We start from the raw sequence: 20290 nt of genomic DNA, 5'->3' as shown, positions 1-20290 counted from the left end.
CACTTTTCTAATTCCAAGAAAAGAGTTGTCTCCTGTTACTCCATTGAAGAGTTCTTCATGTTAAAATTATTGTAACACCCACTCTTTTGAAGGTCAGCCTGTGTCTTGGAGGACACCATTCAAAGCCTTCCGAAAATGGTCCACAAGGGAGGATGGGACGGCTGTCAGGCACCCGAAGTCCCCCCCAAGCAACCTCATAGCTTCAGGGAGATTAATTCCATCACAGCCCAGTTGGGGTCAAGACGGGCAGGGGCAGGACGTCTGTAAGAGGCCAGGCAGTCTCCAGAATCTGCTCTGTACGCAACGGCCAGCATATAGTCCATTTTGATCGAGGCTCCAAAGAAAATCCAGCTGGCATTCTGTGAAATTCCGCTTTAGGGTGCTTTCAGTTGTGATGTGATGAAGGGCAGACACACAGCCTTTGCAGCCCGGTTTCTGCAGTCATTTCAAGGCCTAGGTGTGCCTGACTCGGTCACATGCAGCAGCCACCTCTGGGCCCGGTGTTGAGCGGATGAATTTGCTTCCTCCCTTAGCAAATTCCCCAGGCATCCTGGGCACAACACGGGTTAAGCTCCACTCTCCTTTGCACTCCAACCCCTGAACCCTTCAACCCCTCGTTCTGCTCAGTGGCTATGTTGGGTCAGATCTGTAAGCTCATCACATAAATCATATTTTTTACCCCCACCTTCTTCCAGGTAAAACTTTTAGAAGTTGTACAGTATGCATAAAATAGACCATTTAAATCATTTTACAGAGTACAGTTCATGGCACCGAGTACATTCACAGTGTTGTGCAGTCTCCCTAGTTCCAGAACCTTGCATCATCCAGTACCGAAGCCCCATTCCCAATGGCAGTCACTGCCCATTCTCCCCACCTCCAGTCTCTGGCAAACAAACATCCTTCCTGTCTCCACTGATTTGTCCCAACCAGGGTTAGGACTTGAGCATATTTAGCGGGTAGGAGGTACAATTCAATCCCCAGCATGCAGTCTGCGTCTTGAGTCTGGAGTCTTCATTCCGTGGGAAATGCTTCAGATTCACTGGTTGTTTCAGGAGGTTCTTCCTTCGATCTCCATGGGGCCCCACTTAACAAGCATAGCGTGTTTACCCCTCACCTGCTGAAGGGCGTCGGGAAGGCTTCCAGATCTGGGCGATCACCAGTAATGCTGTCACCGGAGCTCCCCACAGCGGCCCTGCTCGCCTCCTCACTGGTCACTTGTGTCCTTTTTTTTGGTCATTCCAGATGGAGTTAATCTGCTAATTTTTTTCTTTTCAAAGAATCAGTTTTTATTTCATAGGTATTTTTCTTATCTCCTTTTTCAGTTATATTGACTGCTCTGGGGTTAGTTCATTCTCTTCTAGTTTAACGTAGAATCGTAGATGACTGAATTTTAGGTTTCCTCTTCTATAAGCATTTCTTGCTATAAAATTCCCTGTGAACTTTTAGCTGTTTTCACAAATTTGATATATTTTCATGTTCATTCTGCTCCAGTTTTCTAATTTCTTTTTGTAATTTCTAAGACCTCCTCTTTGAATCATGGATTATCTCAAAATCTGTTGTCTATGGGACTTCCCTGGTGGTCCAGTGGTTAACACTCTACATGTCCACTGCAGGGCACACGGGTTTAATCCCTGGTCCGGGGACCTAAGATCCCACAGGCTGTGTGCTGTGCAGATCAAAAATAAAGTTTTTTCCAGTATCCACAAACATTTGAGAATTTAAAAAATACCTTTATTATTGATTTCTACTTTGATTTCCCTAATTGTCAAAGAGCATACATACTATGTACGGTTTTAATTCTTTAAGTCTTGAAAAGATTTATTACCCAAGATTTGGTATATATTGGTGAAATGTTCCATGTGCATGTGAAAAGAATGTGTATTCTGTTGAGTAGAACACTCTGTCAATCACAGTTACATTGACGGGTTGTTCAGGGCTTATAGACTTGCTTTCTACTTATTTTTTATCAGTCACCTAGAGTTGAGTGTTGAAGTGTCAAAATGTAATATGGATTTATCTGTTTTAGTTCTGTCAGCTTTTGCTTCATTTAATTAATGTTGTTTTGAAGAATTGCTCCTTTTATCATGATACCATGCCCTTCTTTATTGGTGATAACTGTCCTTGAAGTCTGCTCTGTCTGAAAATAAAGTAGCTACTCCTGGGAATTCCCTGGCGGTCCAGTGGTTAGGACTTTGTGCTTTCACTGCTGCAAGTCTGCAAGTTCAATCCCTCTTTGGGGAACTAAGACCTCATAAGCCACGTGGTGTGGCCAAAACAGAAACACTACTCTTTCTTTGATTAGTGTTAGCATGGTTATCTTTGCCTGTTTACTTTTAATCTATATGAAATGTCTTCATATTTAGTTTCTTTTAGACAACATATAGTTGTGTTTTTTGATCCACTGACAATTTATGCTTTTTATTGGTGTATTTAGACCACTGATGTTCAAAGTGATCACTGATATAGTTGGATTAATATCTACTACATCTGTTTCTGTTTTGTACTGTCGTCTTTGAAAATGTTATGCCTAAGTAGTTGGTTGTGGGGTTTTTTTGCATTTATCTTGACTGGCATTCTCTGAGCTTCCTGGAACTGGGGTAAATTCTTACTCATTATTGTTTCAAATATTTCTTCTGTTCTTTCCATCTTCTCTGGCACTCCTGTTACACATAGGTTATATGCCTCATGTAGCTGCCCCATGGTCCTGGGATATTCTGTTTTTTCCCCCTAGTCGTTCTCCTGTTACCTGTTTCTACTGATACCTCCTGAAGCGCAAAGATTCTCTCAGTCGTGTCCAGTCTACTAGCAAGCCCATCAAAGACATTGTAGTTCCCTTACAGTGTTCTTCAGTTCTTTTTAAGGATTTCCATCTTTGTGCTTATGTCGCCTATCTGTTCTTGCATGCTGTCTACTTTATCCATTCGTCCTTAGCATATTAATCCTTGTTTTCAATCCCATCTGCTAACACCAACACCCTGTCACATCTGGTTCTGATGTTTGCTCCATCTGTATGAATTGTTTTCCTTTTAGTCAATTCTTGCCATTAAAAAATTTTTTGTAAAAAAAAAAAATTTTTTTTTTGTTTATTTACTTATCTGGCTACTTTGGGTCTGTTGTGTCATGCTGGTTCCTTTGTTGCAACACTCGGACTCTCAGTCTCCACGCTTGTATTTTCTCTTCTTTCTAATCTTGGGGCTAGTGGTTTGCCCTGCATCCTCACCTCCCTTAGATCTGAGATGAGTTGTTGATTCTCAGGCTGTTGTGCAATTTGTGTGTTAGGATGGATGGAGTGACGACTTCCCAGCTCCATGGAACCAGAAGCCAAAGTCCCTGCTTCATTTGAGACCGTTGTTGGGCGCTTGGAACCTTAGGGCTGTTGTACATCTTGGCACGGTGACCTTGTACCATTATGCAGTGTCCTTCACGTGTAATTGTCCTGAGTTCTGCTTGGACATTAATATAGTCCAACTTTCTTTTGAATGTTTGCAGGATTTATTTCTTATATCCTTTTACTTTTAACCTATTCATATTATTTAAAGTAAGTTGGGTCTTTTTGATCCAACTGACACTCTGAGTATGCTTAGACTGTTTATATTTAATGTAATTATTGATAAGATCCTACCATATTGTTTTTTTGCTTGTCCCCTCCACCTTGGTTTCCTGTTCTCTCCCTAAGAGAAATTGAGCGTTCGATTTTAATTTGCCTGTTGGATTTCTCCTGTATCTTTGTTACCAGTGATTGCACCGGTGGCTATGGCACGCAAAGCTCCTTTCCGGTCTACTGCAGAACGTTTCACCATTTCAAGACGGAAACGTAGGGATGTGTAGACCTTGGCCTTCCTCCTTTATACTGTACTTTTGTCGATACATATTATGTATATACACTGAGAACCCTGACAATGTTAAAACTTTTACATTGGAAAGTTAGGATATTTTAAAGAATTTAAGAAGAAAAACTATTTTATTTCCCCAAATATTTACCATTTCTGTTGATCTCTTCCTTCATTCCTGAAGTTCCAAGGTTTCTCTCTGCTATTACTTTTTGCCTGAAGAACGTCATTTAGCATTTCCTTTTGAGCGTCTCTACAGGTTAGGAATTCTCTCAGTTTTCTTTCATCTAAGAATATCTTTTAATCTGCACTCCTGATAGTTTCTATGGATATAATATTCTGGATTGACAGTTACTTTCAGCCCTTTGAAAATTTTCTAGGCCTATGGCCTCCATGGTTCCTGATGAGAAATTTGTATTCAGACTGTTGTTACTCTGTATGCCACCAGTCACTTTTCTATGGCTGCTTTCCAGACAAAATGTCTTGTTTCATAGCCACTGGTAATGCCTTGACAGGGTTTTTCTTTGGGTATATCGTATTTGAAACTCTGTGAATCTTTAGAATTATATTTGGGACATTTTCAGGCATCAATTTAAAAAATATTTGTTTTAAACATTAATGTCTTCCTCCTCTTACTGGAAATTCACTAAGCCAGCGTATATTAGATCTCTTTATATTATCCCACAGGTCCCTGAGCCTAAGGTTTGTTTCCAAGCATCTTTCTGTTGATCCACTGGATTTTTTATGTTATTATTTTTTTGTTATTTTTTAAGTTCTATAGCTCTTGGTTCATTTCAAGAGCATCTGCCTCTACTTCATGGAGTTTGGTTACAATAATTAAAGCCATAGAAAGCTAATGTCCTTTTCCAATTATTCCAACATACTTCAACTGACATGTTAACTTTCTTTCCCCTTAAGAGATTTTCCTGGCATAAAGAGATTTTGTGCATTCTGGACATTGTTCATTTTATGAATCTGAGTCCTGTTTAAATCCTCTAGTGAATGCAGCATCTTTTTTTTTTTTTTTTCTAAGCAGGCAAATAACCTAGCTAGATTCAGACTAAACAGGCTGACCTGCCCTCTGTAGGCTGTAGTTTGGGGTTAGTTGTTTGCCAAGCTCTGCAGTGGTATCTGGGGCCAATCTTTATGGGAGTTTGTTCAATTAATGAAGCTTTTGCTTTGCTTCCTCAAGGTCAATTCCAGGCATGTGCAGCTGAGGGTGAGCCCAGAATGCCATACCTAGCCCTAGGGAGTCTTCCTCTAATGTCCTGTCTCCCACGTACCCCCTTTTCTGGCCTTTGGCTAAAAAGTTCAGGCTTTAGCCTGTGTGTGATGGTGTACACTTCTTGGGGCCAAAGATAAGTATTTCTACCCTCCTCTCTCCCTGACCTTCTTTGGACTAGAAAGAAGTCCCCTTGCCTAGTTCCTCTTTTGAATCCTCAGTGTCTCCAGGGCTACTGCTTACAAGTGTAGTTTTGTGACTCCCCTCCCCATGTCCCACAGGGGTCCCCGCTTTCCTCATGGGGAGAGGGCTTCTCTTGGGTATTCTGTTCATTCCTGAGATGCAGCTCTTACATTCAGGCTGTCCTGGAAGTTGACACTAGGAGATACAAGAGGGAAGAAAAATTCAAGAAAACAGTCACCACACTGGTTGTTCTTACAGTTTTAATACTCCTGCTGTTTCTTTTTTCAGAGAATAGATATGATAGATGCTTTATTTATTCAGCTAATGGTTGAGACATAGGGCAGAGTGTGGGACCTCAGGACATTTCTAAAATCAGAAATTTTGTGCCTCATCAGAGGTCACCTGAGACCCGTGTTAAAATCTCATTTCGTACTGCTGTGCACATAAACGTGGAGGGAGAGGTTGCAAGAGACGAGTCAAGTTAGCACAGTGTTCCATGAAGACCTGCGCCACCATGTAAGCCACTCCATCCACGGAGTCTCTCCCCTCCCAGGCTTAGGCCTCAACTCACCATATGGTGACCAGACGCAGGGTCATGACGCGCCCCAACGCCTGCCTTTCTTTCTCCTGCCTGGGCTGTGCCACACTGCATGCAGGATCTCAGCTCAGTGATGAGAGATGGAACCTGTGCCCCTGGCAGTGGAAGCGTGGAGTCCTAACCACTGGGAGCCAGGGAATGCCCCCCAGTGTCTTCCTTACGACAAAATATGGCCTAAATGTGGGCCTCCTCACAATAGCTTGGCTTTTGCTACATGAAGAAACTCTTTTATCAGTTAACTGAATTGTTTTCTATACCTAAAGGCTTCCTTCAACATCTTCCTTAAAAAGTATGGAATTAATTTGGCTGCGCTGGGTCTTAGTTGTGGCATGCGAGCTTAGTTATGCCATGTGGGACCAAACCAGGAAAGAAGCCAGGCCCCCTGCACTGGGAGTCTCAGCCAGGTGAGACCACCAGTAAGTCCCTTACAACATCTTTTCCTTGGGTAAAGGTAGGTTATTCTCTAAGATACCTGTCCCCTCTTATTTGACTCAGTTTAACTTCAACAAGGTGATCCTAATAACTATTGGAGTAGCTTTTCCTGAGTGAGAAGCGGGAGGTAAGACCTAACACATCCTAAAGCATCCATTAATACAACATGGACAAAAGATCCGAAAAATATTTAGGGATGCTTCTGTTAGTTAGGAAAGAGAGTCAGTACACGAGGAGCAGTTCTTTTATGCTAATATAACTGTTTTTACATTAGGACATGAATGTCAAGAACAAAACTCCCTGTGAACTCCGTCCTTGAGCTTCAGTTATCTCCCAGAGGCCTCTGTGGCGCCATTTCAGGATTCCTCCTCCTCCTCCCACCCCTTAGGACGTCAGCAGTCTGTGCCACAGACTCTTCAGTAGCTGGACAGTGTCAGTGCTAACAGTGACTTGCAGACTGGAGCACCCATGTGCCTCTAAATTTAGACACAGTTTCCATCTCACGGGAGAATGTATATCAGGCTCAGGAGCAAATCAGAAGAAATGGCAGCTACACCATAACCTCAAAGTTAGTTTTAAAACTCCAACAGGATGGATAAAAGCCAGCAGGACTTTGTTGGCACTGCCTGTGACCCAACTCCCTTTGCCACGCAGACACTCGGTGCCCCCTCTCCCCGGTGGAGGCAAGGCGCCTGCTCTGCTGCTGTCAGCAGTGTCTTGGCACAGGCGCTCCAGTGCCACCTAGGCCCGTGGCGTGCTCGGAAAAGAGATATAAAAAAGCAGTGCCTGCTTAAGCTTATCAAAAGGACAATGATACTCTGTATTCAATTAAAATTAATAAAAATATTTTATTGAATTTCAGGAACTTGGTACTTTTAAAATTTCAAACCTTTGCACACAAATCACCACTATCCTTTCTAGAATAGTGGAGGTTAGGACTTGAAGATTGTCACTTGTCTCCTTGTAGTCACATAGCACAGAAATCCCAAGTCCTGACACGCCCGCCCCCTTCCGACCGTGGCCTCGCCTACTCTGTTGTTCTAGGAGAGGACGATGTGAGGGGTGATGCATTTAAGGAGCTCAACTGTCTGAGTGGAGACTCTACTGACACGAGAGGAAGATCAACCCCAAATCATGCACGGACACCTTGGGATACGCCACATCACTTGGATCACATGTGAGTTTCCTTTTTGTATTTTTGTCTGGTTCGGGGCAAAGCTGCTGAAATGAAGTTTGTCGTCCCTGAAGGAGCTCAGAAGTTTGGCAAAGGTCAAAGCAGAGACCTGCTGAAATGACACCTGTAGGAGCCACCAGTGGCTACTGGGTGGGAGGGCAGTGCCCTGTGACTGCTGGCGCAGCACGGGCACCAAGTGGGGCCACGGGCACAAGCCCAGTGACTCCCAGGTGTCGAAGGGGATTCACGGCTAAATTCTAACATTTTAAAAACTGCCCAGGACACGGCAGTTTGTTAATCTATGTTTTTTCCCCCTGCCTTTTCCATGATATTCTTAAATATCTATGTGCCAATGAATGAGCCAAGACAGCAGGAAAAAGGAAAGAGAACGCCTCGCCTTTGAAAAAGACATGCTTTAGCTCCCAGAAGCAAACACTATCCTTCTCCCTTTAGATTTGAGAACACGGTACTTTTCTTACCTATAAACCCAGCAGAAATCAATCCCTCCAAACCCAAAAAGTCGACATTTTAGGCTCAGAAATAATCAACTGATAGACTGGGCTTACACAGGGAAAGTCTACCTGGCCTTTCAGGATGGTGGTGGAGCTGCGTCTCCTGGGCCACACGCGAGGCACCTGCTTAGTGCCGCCCGAGCCGCCTCCCTACCAAGGCGGTCGTGTCCACTCACCTCCCCAGAGCCCACGGCCAGGGGGCTGCAGTGGCCCATGACTGACAGGTCTGGAGCACTCAGTGGAGTGACCCGACCCCACAACAGGACACATCACACCTGAATTATTTTTCAAATCGCAAACCTTCTGTGTAAAAAGACAAATAAAAACATACATTCCAAGGCATCTGTGAAGTGCCTGGGAGATGCGGACTGCTGCCCTGAGGTGCTCTGGTCCGTCCGTGCTTCAGTCTGCAAGTGAGACTTTGCTACTGTCACACACGTGGTCTCATTCACATGATGGTTTTGTTTTTATTTTTTTAAATGGCTGAGTTATAAATCCAGCTAGTGTGCAGTAATTTCATAATTTTAATATGCATAATCTGCAGTAACATTGCGACAGCTCCATACCGTGGATTGACACACAATACTTAGAACAGATTTATCATATTTGGTCTTTAGGTAAATAATAAATGTTTTAAAATTGCCTAAATATACCATTCTGAGCCATTTCATTCCACCAGGAAAATACAGGGGTTTTTTTTTTTTCTCTCTTTAAAAAAAATTAAATACCAAAATAACTACATTTAAATAAATAATGTTATGATGATGACATTTAAAAATTCACAATAAGGCCAGAGCCCTCTTTCTGTTTGCATGCTGCTCAGCTCTGACCCCAGAAACCTCTGGAAAGGTGAGTGGCTTTCTTCCAGAGGAACGCAGGCTGAGGCCAAGCGGGCCTCCGACTTTTCATTCTCTCACCTTTGTTTCCTTTTCTCTCGCTTTTATTTTTTATAGGAGAGAAATCAGCTAGTATTAGATTCAGTTCTAAAAGGTTGAGGGGAATTTCCTATTACAAATCAAAAAGCAACCTAGGTGTTTCCAACGCTTACCGGACGGAGGGTGCCTGCTTCCAAGACCCTTGCGTTAACAGGCAGCTTCTGCTTCACCCCAGCAGCTGCTTCTGCCGTGAGTGGGCAACCACAACATCACGGTGCGGCCGGCTGGTTGGACGATGCCGAGAGCTGGGGACGGCACCTAAAACAGTGAACGTGTCACGGAGAACTCTGTGACCTTTGCTTGAAAAAGGTGTGTGATAAAAGACTGAATCTTTTTTCCAAATGACGAAGTAACAGTTCTGTCGTTTTAAACATACACAATACGTAGGAGACTTGTTTTACTTAGAGTGGAAAATTATGCCAGGGACAAAGTCAACACAAAGAAACAACAACAAAAAGTAGCAAGAAAGAGAAATGGGTAAGTGCAGCTCCAGGAGCCTGGCAGCGCTTTCCGTCAGGGTTACAAGTGGCCCACGGGGTGTCCGTCTGTATGTCCGTCCTACACGTGGAAATAGAGGATTAAATTCATCAGGTAACTGCTCTAACGTGGGAAATCTGCAGATGTCAAGTAGTTCCATCTGACTTAAACAAGACAGACAAAAGTAAATCATTCCATAGGCTGAAAACAAACAACAGAAACAAACAAAACTACGCTTCTGCTTCTCCCCAAATGAAATCCACACAAAAGGTCCTGTGTGATTCCAAAATTTCCAGAGTAGAAATGGAGTGATCTGAAATGTCAAAGACCCCATTATTTTGTAAAGAAAGAAAGTACACCTCAAAATATTCTAATTCCACATGTGAACAACAAAATACTGTCTTGTCTACTGGCAGCGGGCGGTGGGGTGGCTCCGGCCCAGGCCCAGCAGGTCTGCTCGCACCGGGCGTGTCCTCCCTGGGAAGGACCGTGAGTCTCTACTGGGAGCTGAGCTGAACGCTGGGCGGGGAGACACTGCCGGAGCCCGGCTTTGCTGTTTGTGGTTCTGATGTTCAGGGGTGACTTCAGTCTTTTAACTTAAGGAGTTTTAAGGCCACCTGGGTTTGTGTTTCCAGTGCTGAGGTGAAGTCCAACCGCAGGGCCCTCTACCCACCGAGGGAACACGCTCCGAGCGTCGGTGAGAGGCAGTGTCTCCTTTTGGCACCACAGAGTTGACGTTAAAGTGAGAAATGCTCTCCCGGCCGCTAGTTCTGGACGCCCTTCTCCCGCATGGCAGCCTGCGGCGCGTCCACACTCAGGGCGATGACGAGACCCTCGCTGTCTTCCGTCTTGACCCGCTTCAGCTCCGGCTGCTCTGCTGGGTCACCGTTCTGGCGCTTGGTGGGCAGGGAGGCGGAGGCGGATGCATGTGTCGCCAGCATGTGCAGGGGACTCGCTGCTGCTGCGGAGAGACAGTGAGTCAGAGCCCATGCGTCTGGGTGGACGCTTGTCCCTGCCAGGCCCCTGGGGATCAGAAACCCCACCACATGCTAACTGTGTGAACAGTGAGTCTTTCTATGAATGCACAGCATCTGTTTAATGCTTCCAATAGTGGGCTGCCTTGCTGAAGTGGGAAGGGGGGAGAGTGGACGACGGGAGGCAGAGGCAGGACACAGCAGATGGCTTTAGTGCTGTGGCCAAGGGGCTGCTGCTGGCTTCTCCTCGATGCAGGGCCCGAGCCCAGGAGGGGACTGGGGTGTAGCAAGCTAAGCCTGCATCTGAGCCACATACCTGCTCCAAGCCTGTCACGGGAGGGATCTCCAGCGAGCCCTAGGCTGGCTTCCCCACACCCCTCCACCCAAGCCCATCCTCTCTCTGGTCTTCATCACCGAGAGGCCCTTCCTCCTCCTGGACTCCTGCTGGCACAAGGGCCTCCACCACCACTGATCACGCCTGCCTCATGCTCTGCATAACCAAACCACAAGGGATGAACCGAAGAAGGTCATCCCACACCACAAGTGCTCTTTCTCCAAGTGGGAAGGCAGACTGGGCCTGGGCTATTTACCACAGCGGGGGTGGGGGTGAGGCAGGGTGTGTGCTGGAGGAGCGACCTGGAGAGGCAGCATCCTGTCCAGGAAGACCCCTGCCCCCCTACCCAGTCCCTTCGGGCCCCAAGGGAGGCTTAGGACCATGGCAGCAGGTGGCCAGATGGAGAATGATCTGCACACAAAGACCCTGGAACAGCGGCCTCAGCTCAGGAGTATGCCCGGGTCCCAGCAGTGACGTGTGCTGCCCCGCCTCCCTGATGCTGGTAACTTGATGTTAATGCTGTAGCAGCTCCTGATAGTTTGCTCTACATGCTGCGTAAGAGCTCTAAGCATAAGGGGTTTGTACCAAGCTTTATGACTCTAGGTATTCTAATATATTGCTTTAGCTAGCACAGGGGGACTACAGAATTTCCTCCCAAGAAATGGAACTTGAAGCTAAGTGAAGAGACAGGGTAGGGGGCAGTTTGCAAAATGAAACAGATGGGAAGCCACAGAACACACACTGAGGTCAAAGAAAGGGGAGTTCCAACACTGCCAGGACTCCAGTGCCCCCACCCTCCTTTCCAGATTCAACACCATTCCAATTAAATTCCCAGTACGCTTTTGTATAGGAAAATTCATATGATCATGTCTTCAGGGAACAAAGGGACTGGCAGCTGGACCTGGTTAACATGGGGCTTCTGGCCATCTCCACTGTCATCTCTTGAGAATGACCGCTGTGTCACTTTCAAGAACAAGGACCTGTGTGGTGCGGAGGCAGCACTGCAACGAAGCCTGGGTTCCTCCAGCAGGACACACACTTCTCTGCCGCAGTCCGTGGTGGAGACACAGAGCCCTGGCGAGTTTGGGAGACGTCCCACAGAATTCTGGCTTGAATAAAAATGCCATTTCAGGAGGCTATAGCAATGGTTCGGAGCAGAATGAAGTTAATGGTAGGCCAGGACAAATGGTCAAAGCCTAAAAAATTATGTGACTGGAAGAACAGGCTGGTGCGGCAGGGCAGGGCAGCAAGGCCTGCTCTATGGGAGGCATGGCTGTAGGTGGGGCCCGGGGCCCAGATTCTCAAGCAGGCAGAGTGTGGTTCCTAGGCCATGCTGAGCAGGGTCTTCCACTAACTGATCTGCAAACCCTTAGGAAAGGTAACAGGAAAAGAAAGGACCTGGGCAGTAAGGGAGCCTGAGAGTGGGCAGAGAAGTCTCAGAAGGAAGACGGCAAAAGGGGCACTTAGGCCCAGCGAGCAGGTGGGATGCCACCTAAATACGCAGTGTTGCCCCAGGACTCCACATCCAACCCAAATGAGTCGCTGGAGAAACAGCACAACCATAACCACACTGGTGAACCGCAGGTGTGGGCCTGGGACTGAGGCCTGGGCCGAGAGCCCGCCTCACAGCCAGACTCATCCCACCTCTCCGCCCCTCCGTGAGCACCAAGCATCAAAACGTGCCCTCCCTGTGCCCATGGCGGCAATAACCAGAGCTCAAGGCAACTGCCTGGAAAGACAGGCTTCCTTTTCTAAGGGTGGGAGGGCGGCTGTGATGATGCACTACACTGAGCCTCTCCCCTGTGAGGCCACACGGGCGCCCACCCGGCAGGAGGGGCACTGTGTTTCTGTTGGGGTGCCTGGCCCTCAGTCACGTGGTGCCTCAGCAGGAGGGGGACTCAACTCCAGGGTCACCTTTCAAGCGGACACCAGGCACCGTCCTGAGCCCCCACGCTCCCCACCCATCCATTAGCATAGTCCGCATACAGGCAGAGGCCAGCAGCTACAACCTGGATGGTGGCGCAGCCTCCAGGCCGGTCCTCTGCAGCCTTGTTGTGGCTGTGAACACCCACCCCCAAAACACCTCTCTTTGTCACTGGCCCCCAGCGTGCCTGCTTCCCGCAGCAGGCCTGGCCCTGTGGGTCTCCCTGCCTGTCCACTGTCCTGCTTGGTTCCCTGGCTGTGTCCTGGGATGCCCTCCCCACTCAAGCAGAGGCTCCACTCCTGTCTGAGTGTAACTCATAGACACGTTTCCTGCTACAGCCCAGCACCGCTGCTCCTGAGAGGTGCCTGACATAGCTGTGAGTCGATCAGAGCCCCGAGCTGAGCCAGACCAGACAGGACATCAGGCTGGCGGCTGCCGAGCCACTGTCTCAGGGGGAACACAGGGTGGGGCTTGTCAGCTGATCGACACATACCCTGTCTTATGTGTTTTTTGATTAAAGACAACTTAACTTATACTGTTTATCCATTAACACGGAACTCATGCCTGTATTTTCCCCATGAGGCACATCACAACCTTTGTGCCTAGAACACCCCAGGCCTTCTCAGAACCAGGCCGGGAGCCCGCTTTAAATAGCAAAACCTCTACCAGGAAGCACAACACATGGGACACACAGCCCTCAGCAGCAGTGGGGGCTTCCTGATGGTCCAGTAGTCAACCTGCCCGGCAATGCAGAAGACACCAGTTCGATCCCTGCTTCGGGAAGAGCCCACGTGCCGTGGGGCAGCTAAGCCTGTGCACCACCATTACTGAAGCCCACTCCCTGGAGCCCGTGCTCTGCAACAAGTCACCACAGCAAAGAGAAGCCAGCACACCATAACCAGAGAGCGGTCACCATTCGTAGTAACTAGAGAGAAGCCCAGGCAGCAACAAAGACCCAACGCAGCCAAAGATAAAATAATTTTAAAAAAGAAAGAAAAGTGGGAAAGACACATGTTCAAAGCAGGAGCTGAAACAAGGAGATGGGCGCTACCACATCCTGCTCTACTGGGAGCCAGCATGCCGAACTCAAATACCTTGCTGCTCTGCACAAGCCCGCAAAGGACTGTAAAAGCGCAGTGCCAACTTGGGTTGATCTGCAAGAAATCGGCAAACATTGCATCCAAGTACGGAGACTCAAGTGCGTGTGTGGGACCACCTCCCAGGGGTCCTGCCAAGCAGCAGCTTCACACGGGGCGGGTGCTGCAGGGAGAGGCAGAATATTGCCCTGGAGGTGATGCTGCCTCAGTGCTAACCTGGCTGCGCCCCCAAGTCCTGGCCCAAGTCTAGGCAGCTCCTGCCCGTGCACCAGCAGAAGGCCATGCTGGCCCAGTGGGCATCCTGCCTGCTGCAACCACAGCCTACACGTGGTTCCCGGAGGAGGAGGCCGGGGGGAGTTCAAAGAGCACACCACTGGGCAGACAGCCCAGGTTTCCACAAAATGCTTTTGCTTCCTCAGCACCAGGACCTGGACCCAGCGAAGCACAGGCTGGAGGCCGGCCAGGGCCAGTTTTTGTGAGACGGGAACAGTACCTGTGAGCATAGCAGAGGCTCTTTAGGATGACGAGTGAAATGCTGGTCACAGGGGAACACTGTCAGCAGGGTAAAGACTCCTTTCTTCCCAAGACCACCACCCCACAAGCTGGAGGTCAAGGGCAGCAGACTCTCCACAAAGTTGGACTGAATATCTGTGACCAGAATTGTGGTCCAGTGCAGAAGAGGCTGAGAAGTGACCACAGCATGTTGGGTTTTTTGGAGCAGCATGACTGGCCCCAGAAAGTGCCAAGAAGAGGTTCCAATACACAATGGCCTGAGCCTGACTTCCAAATTCATTCTACGAGGCCAGCACTACCAGATACCAAAGCCAGCCAAAGACCGTATGGAAAACTCAAACCAATATCCCTGATGAATACGGATATAAATATCCTCAAACTAAATACTAGCAAACTGAATCCAATAGCATATTAAAAGGATCACACCCCATCACCAAGTGAGATTTATCCCAGAAATGAAAGGGTGGTTCAACATATAAAATCAACTAACAGAATACACTGTTTTGATAGACTAAAGGACAATATAATAACATGTATGGTAACCCACAGTTAGACAGCGTCAATGCTGAGAGACTGGATGCTTCTCTCAAAATCAAGGATGCTCATTTGCCAACACTAATCCACACTGTACGGGAAGTCCTACGGGCAGCTGGGCAGGAAAGGGAGATAAAAGGCATCCAGATGAGAAAGGAAGTAAAACTACCTCTACTGGCAGGTGATGTAATCTTTATATATAGAAATTCTAACAAATCCACATAAAGAAAACCCTGTGCAGGGTACAAGATCAACATGCAAAAAAATCAGTTGTATTTCTATACAGTAGCAATTAACAATCTCAAAAGAAAATTATGAAAACAATTCCATTTAGAAAAACATTAAAAAGAAATAGGAAGAATTTTAACCAAGACTTCAACACTGTAGGACTTCTATAGTGAAAATTATAAAGCACTGTTGAAGAAATTAAAGAAGACCTAAATAATTATGGACAGATATTTCATGCTCAAGGATGAGGGAACTTAATACTGTTAAGATGGCAATAGTACCCAAAGCAATCTACAGATTTAATGCAATCCTATCAAAATTCCAATATTTCCCCCCAGAATTGGAAAAGCCGATCTTAAAATTCATAATTCCTGACCCCAAAACTTCCTACCAAGCTACAGCAGTCAAAACTGTGATTATGGCATAAGGACAGACACACAAATCAATGAAAGAGAACCAGCAGAGATAAACTCATACATCGGAGGTCAACTGATTTTCAGCAGCGGAGCCAAGACCATTTAACGGGGAAACAACAGTCTCTACAACAAGTGGTCCTGGGAAAACTGGATCTCCACATGCAAAATATAAAAACAGGCGCTTGCATGAGATACAAGAATTAACTCAAAATAGATCAAAGATCTGAATGTAAGAGCTAAACTATAAAACTCTTAGTAGAAGAAAACACAGGGGAAGGTGTAAGTCTTCATGACCTAAGGTCTGGCAATGAATTCTTCTCACCAAAAGCACAAGTAACGAAAGGGAAAAGAAACTGACTTAATCAAACTTAAAAACTTGTGTGCATTAAAGATACTACCAAGAAAGTGAAAAGACAAACTCACTGAATGGAAGGAAATATTTGCAAATCATATACAAGTATCCTCCCTACACCCTTCTGTAAAAGTTTCCTTTATGCCACTTTGCTTTTATGCAATAACAACATCACTAACCATTTTCGCTAATGGAAAGAAATCTAAAGAGGATTTTCACTTCTATGGAGAAAGGGGAAAAGCAAAAATAATGTTTACCACTTGTTTTGCAGCAAGCAATGTTTACACTTGTTTTTACCACTTTGTTTCTGCCGTTAGAGGCAGCAGCACCCCAAGCAGTGAGTGGCACTGCCAAACTCCTCCCCAGGAACCACACTCCATCTCAGCATCAAGACAGCAGAGCTTTGAACTGTGTCTGTGAGCATTTCTGCTCTATCTTGACTCATTCTGTACATCCGTTAGCTAGACATGTTCTCAGGTTTCATGGGAACTCTCTACTTTTGGATGATAGCAGGGGATACCTGTATCTGATCAGGACCTAGTATCTAGAATATATAAAGAGTTCCTATAACTCAACAACAAAGACAAACAAGCCACTTTAGAAAAAAATAGTGTAAGGATTCAGACATTTCTTCAAAGATGCTATAACCAACGAGCACATGAAAAGATGCTCAACATCATCAGTCACGAAGGAAATGCAAATCAAAACCACAATTAAGATGACCATGATCAAAAATAAAAGGAGAAAACATCAAGTGAGAATGAAAAATAGAACCCTTATACATCATTGAGGATGGAATGTTAAATTGCTGTGCCTGTTGTGGAAATCAGTTTGATGGCTACTCAATAAAGTAAACACAGATTTACCATATAACTCAGCAATTTCACTCCTAGGTATACACCCAAAAGAAATGAAAACAAGGATTCAAACCAATACTTTACACAAATGCCATAGCATTATTCCAAATAGCCAGAAGGTGGAAACAACCCAAATGCCCACCAACTGATGAATGAGTAAACAAAATGGAAACATTCAGCTGGGAATGATGGACCGACGGCACACTGCAACATGCATGGACCTCAAAACATTAGAGAGGCCAGTTAACACAAGCCACAGTTCTTATGATTCCATTTATAGGAAATATCCAGCACAGGTAAATCCAGAGACAAAGTAGATTAGTGGTTACTAGGGACGAAGGCAAGTGGGGAGTGAGGAGTAACTGCTTAACAGGTATGAGGTTTCCTTTGGGGTGATGAAAACGCTTTTCAACTAGTTAGAGGTGATGTCTTCAAAATATTGTCAATGTACTTAATGCCACTGAACTGCATACTTTAAAATGGTAAATTCTGCATGTATATTTTACCACAATTTTTAAAAAGTACATATGATTTGAATCCTAAGAAGAAAAGAATTTATTTTTAAAACTATAATAATGGTATTGTGCTTATGTATTAAAAGAGAGTTCTTATCTTTTAGAGATGCATGCTCAAACAGGGAATGACATACCTGGGTGGGAGCAGACAGGGCAGGTGGGGAATATGAACAAGGTTGGCTATGACCTGATTTCCAGAATGTCTGTCATTTCCCACAATAAAAAGTTGAAATATCAAACCTTCTGATTTTCAAAATTCATTAGTAACAGGCACTACTTCCCTTTCTCAAGAGTGATTTCCAAGAGTAAAAGAGGCCACAGCTGGGTCACACAGCATCCACCCAACACCAGTTTTCAGGAAACCCACCATCTCCACTTGCCCACACAATCTTCCTAAAGCTGATCTGCCACCTCCTCCCTCTTCCCCTTTCTTAACAGCCGCTCTCTCTAAAGCCACTCAACTGTGCTGGTTCTGGGAATGAAAATGTCAAGATGGAGCCTGAAACAAAGGAAGAGTGGAAACACTGGCACTGTGAACCCGAATTACTACTGACTAGGTAGCAAACTCTTCTGGACCAAGTGATTTCTAAGTAAAAGACTGAGACTAAACTGACGGAGAACCAATAAAATTTCCCACTAACAGATAATTTAAAATAGTTTTTGCTGAAAGATGACTAAAGCTGGAAGGAGTTTCAGCATTTCTTCTATCCTTCCTTCTTCTAAGTAGGAACAAGGTCTGTGAGGGCTGACCCAGCACTTTGCTTCCTGTTGCCAGCAGCGATGATCAGTATAATAATTGTTTGGTTTTCTTTAAAGCCCAGATGTACTGAGAAATGCATCTTTACTAAAAATGAATGAATGAATAAATGGATTTATTTGACCATGCCGTGCGGCTTACAGAATCTTAGTTCCCCAACCAGGGACTGGACCTGCTCCCTCAGCAGTGAAAGCTCAGAGTCCCGGCCACTAAACTGCAAGGGAATTCCAAAATACAATTTCTAAAGAATTAAAATTTTGGTTTTGGAAGGACTGATGCTGAAGCTGAAACTCCAATACTTTGGCAACCTGATGCGAAGAACTGACTCATTTGAAAAGACCCTGATGCTGGGAAGGATTGGAGGCGGGGGGAGAAGGGGACCATAGAGGATGAGATGGTTGGATGGCATCACCGAGTCAATGGACATGAGTCTGAGTGAACTCTGGGAGTTGGTGATGGACAGGGAGGTGTGGCATGCTGCAGTCCATGGGGTCGCAAAGAGTTGGACACAACTGAGCAACTGAACTGAACTGAATTTTGGTTTTGATCAATTCCTCAGTTACAACAATTGATAAGTGAATCCTTATAGTCACAGATAATTAAATCTTTAATGTTTCTACATTTTGCTGTTGCAGAGAAAAGACATACTCAGTAAATGACATTCAATCATAAAGAATATGGCATTAGCACAAAATCTGTGGGGGGCATGGGACTTAGCCATGAGGATGCGTGAGCCTGCCTATCTGTGTGCCGATATATGGGTGAAGTGAAAAGTGAAAGCCGCTCAGTCGTGTCCACCTCTTTGTGACCTCATGGACTATACAGCCCACAGAATTCTCCAGGCCAGAATACTGGAGTGGGTAGCCTTTCCCTTCTCCAGGGATCTTCTCAACCCAGGGATCGAATCCAGGTCTCCCACATTGCAGGTGGATTCTTTACCAGCTGAGCCACATGGGAAAAGTGGGTATCAAATCAGGACAGTATTCAGAGCCAGCACATTTAAAAGAATGATGTGTTATTTTAAAACATCAGTAATGGGAATTCCCTGGTGGTCCAGTGGTTAGAACTTTGTGCTTTCACTGCTAAGGGAGAGGGTTCAATCTCTGGTCAGGGAACTAAGCTCCTGCAAGCTGCAATATGCAGTGAAAAATAGTAGTAATAAAAATTAAACATCAGTATTTTTAATAGTGGAAAATTTAATTCCTTGCTTATTAAATTTATGAAGAAAAATTTTAGATACCAATTTAAATATGTGAAAGGGGCACTCAGTTTTTTAAACTCCTTAGGTAGACATAAAAGGTTCCTGACGTGCAGTCCTTCTTGGAAGGTCTGGAACGCATGAGAAATGTACATTCTTGAGCCCCAGGCCAGATCTGCTCAACTGGGGACTCTGGGACAGAGCCCTTGAGTGATTCTAAGGCACATGATGTCTGGGAATCACTGGCCCACACCATGTCTTCATGACTTAAAACAGAGAGGAACAGCTCAGACCAGAAACGGACCGTCCACCTCAACACCATCTGCTCCCAGCCACGCCAAGGGTCACCAGGTCTGCCACATCTGAACCACCTGTGACAATGAAGTTACTCACAGAGCCAAGAAAAATGAGGCCTGAGCAACTCTTACTTAGGAGACACATGGCTTGAGGAAGAAAGCATTTTAAATGGGCAACTGGTTGCAAATTTCCCAATTTATCCACAGGTGGCATGTTATCTATTACTTTAAAACAAAAAACTCTCAGTGGTTAATCTTCTCTAGAAAACATTACAGATCTTGTCTGTAATGTTACAATAGAGACCTGCCTACAGATCTCTATTAAATTCAGGGAGGAGCAGGGGCAAGTGGAATCACATGAGGTGTCCCAGGTCTCCATCCCTTAATAGCTCACTCAGTAAGGATTCAGAGGTCAACACAATCAAGCCTTCTGTTCCCCACCCTCTTTCAGAGAAACTATCTCTGGGCACAGAGAGCTAGTTTGAGCCAATAGCTTCTGATTCTACTGCTTGAGGTCCTGCAGCTGAATCACAGCAGCCCACACTGTGGACAGCACACACTGCACACACCTGAGTGAAAACCCACTGCTAAGATGTCTGAACACAAGCTCCAAGGACCCACAAATCTTGAGTTGACTCAATAGCCAGCCGGACTCCTACCCTTCACAGTGCTCCGTGGAACTGGATGGAAGGAAGTTCTCTGTTTCTGATTTAAAAGCCAAGCTCCCTTAAACTCATCTATGTCAGAACATCCATGGGGAGCCATGTCAACAGGGCTCCTGAGGGCCTTCAGAACAAAGAGCACAGCAGACCGTCTTCCGCCCTCAGATACTCTCAAGCAGCCCCTGCCCCAGGGGAGGGCACTGCCTCTGGAGTCAGCTGGGACGCCCCCAGGGGCAGCACGAAGTCAGGGTTCACCGTCCAGCTGCCAGG

At 45.9% G+C, this 20290-nt stretch overlaps 2 protein-coding genes across 2 annotated transcripts in view; one reads left to right on the top strand and one right to left on the bottom strand.

Annotated features, from left to right (window-relative positions):
• Positions 1–20290, top strand: part of WDR45B (WD repeat domain 45B) — a 62620-nt gene that overhangs the window by 28691 nt on the left and 13639 nt on the right. Inside the window, exon 10 of the mRNA XM_055575465.1 lies at positions 7310–7442. Coding sequence (XP_055431440.1) covers positions 7310–7442 — 133 coding nt within the window. The remainder of the gene's footprint in view (positions 1–7309; positions 7443–20290) is intronic.
• The window catches only part of FOXK2 (forkhead box K2), a 53165-nt gene continuing 39963 nt past the window's right edge, over positions 7089–20290 (bottom strand). The window contains exon 9 of the mRNA XM_055575462.1: positions 7089–10324. Coding sequence (XP_055431437.1) covers positions 10128–10324 — 197 coding nt within the window. The 3' untranslated portion in view covers positions 7089–10127. The remainder of the gene's footprint in view (positions 10325–20290) is intronic.

This window comes from Bubalus kerabau, chromosome 4 (assembly GCF_029407905.1).
Source record: "Bubalus kerabau isolate K-KA32 ecotype Philippines breed swamp buffalo chromosome 4, PCC_UOA_SB_1v2, whole genome shotgun sequence".
Lineage (NCBI taxonomy): Eukaryota > Metazoa > Chordata > Mammalia > Artiodactyla > Bovidae > Bubalus > Bubalus kerabau.
The sequence above is the reverse complement of the archived record's forward strand: the minus strand, read 5'-3'. Positions and strand labels throughout refer to the sequence as shown.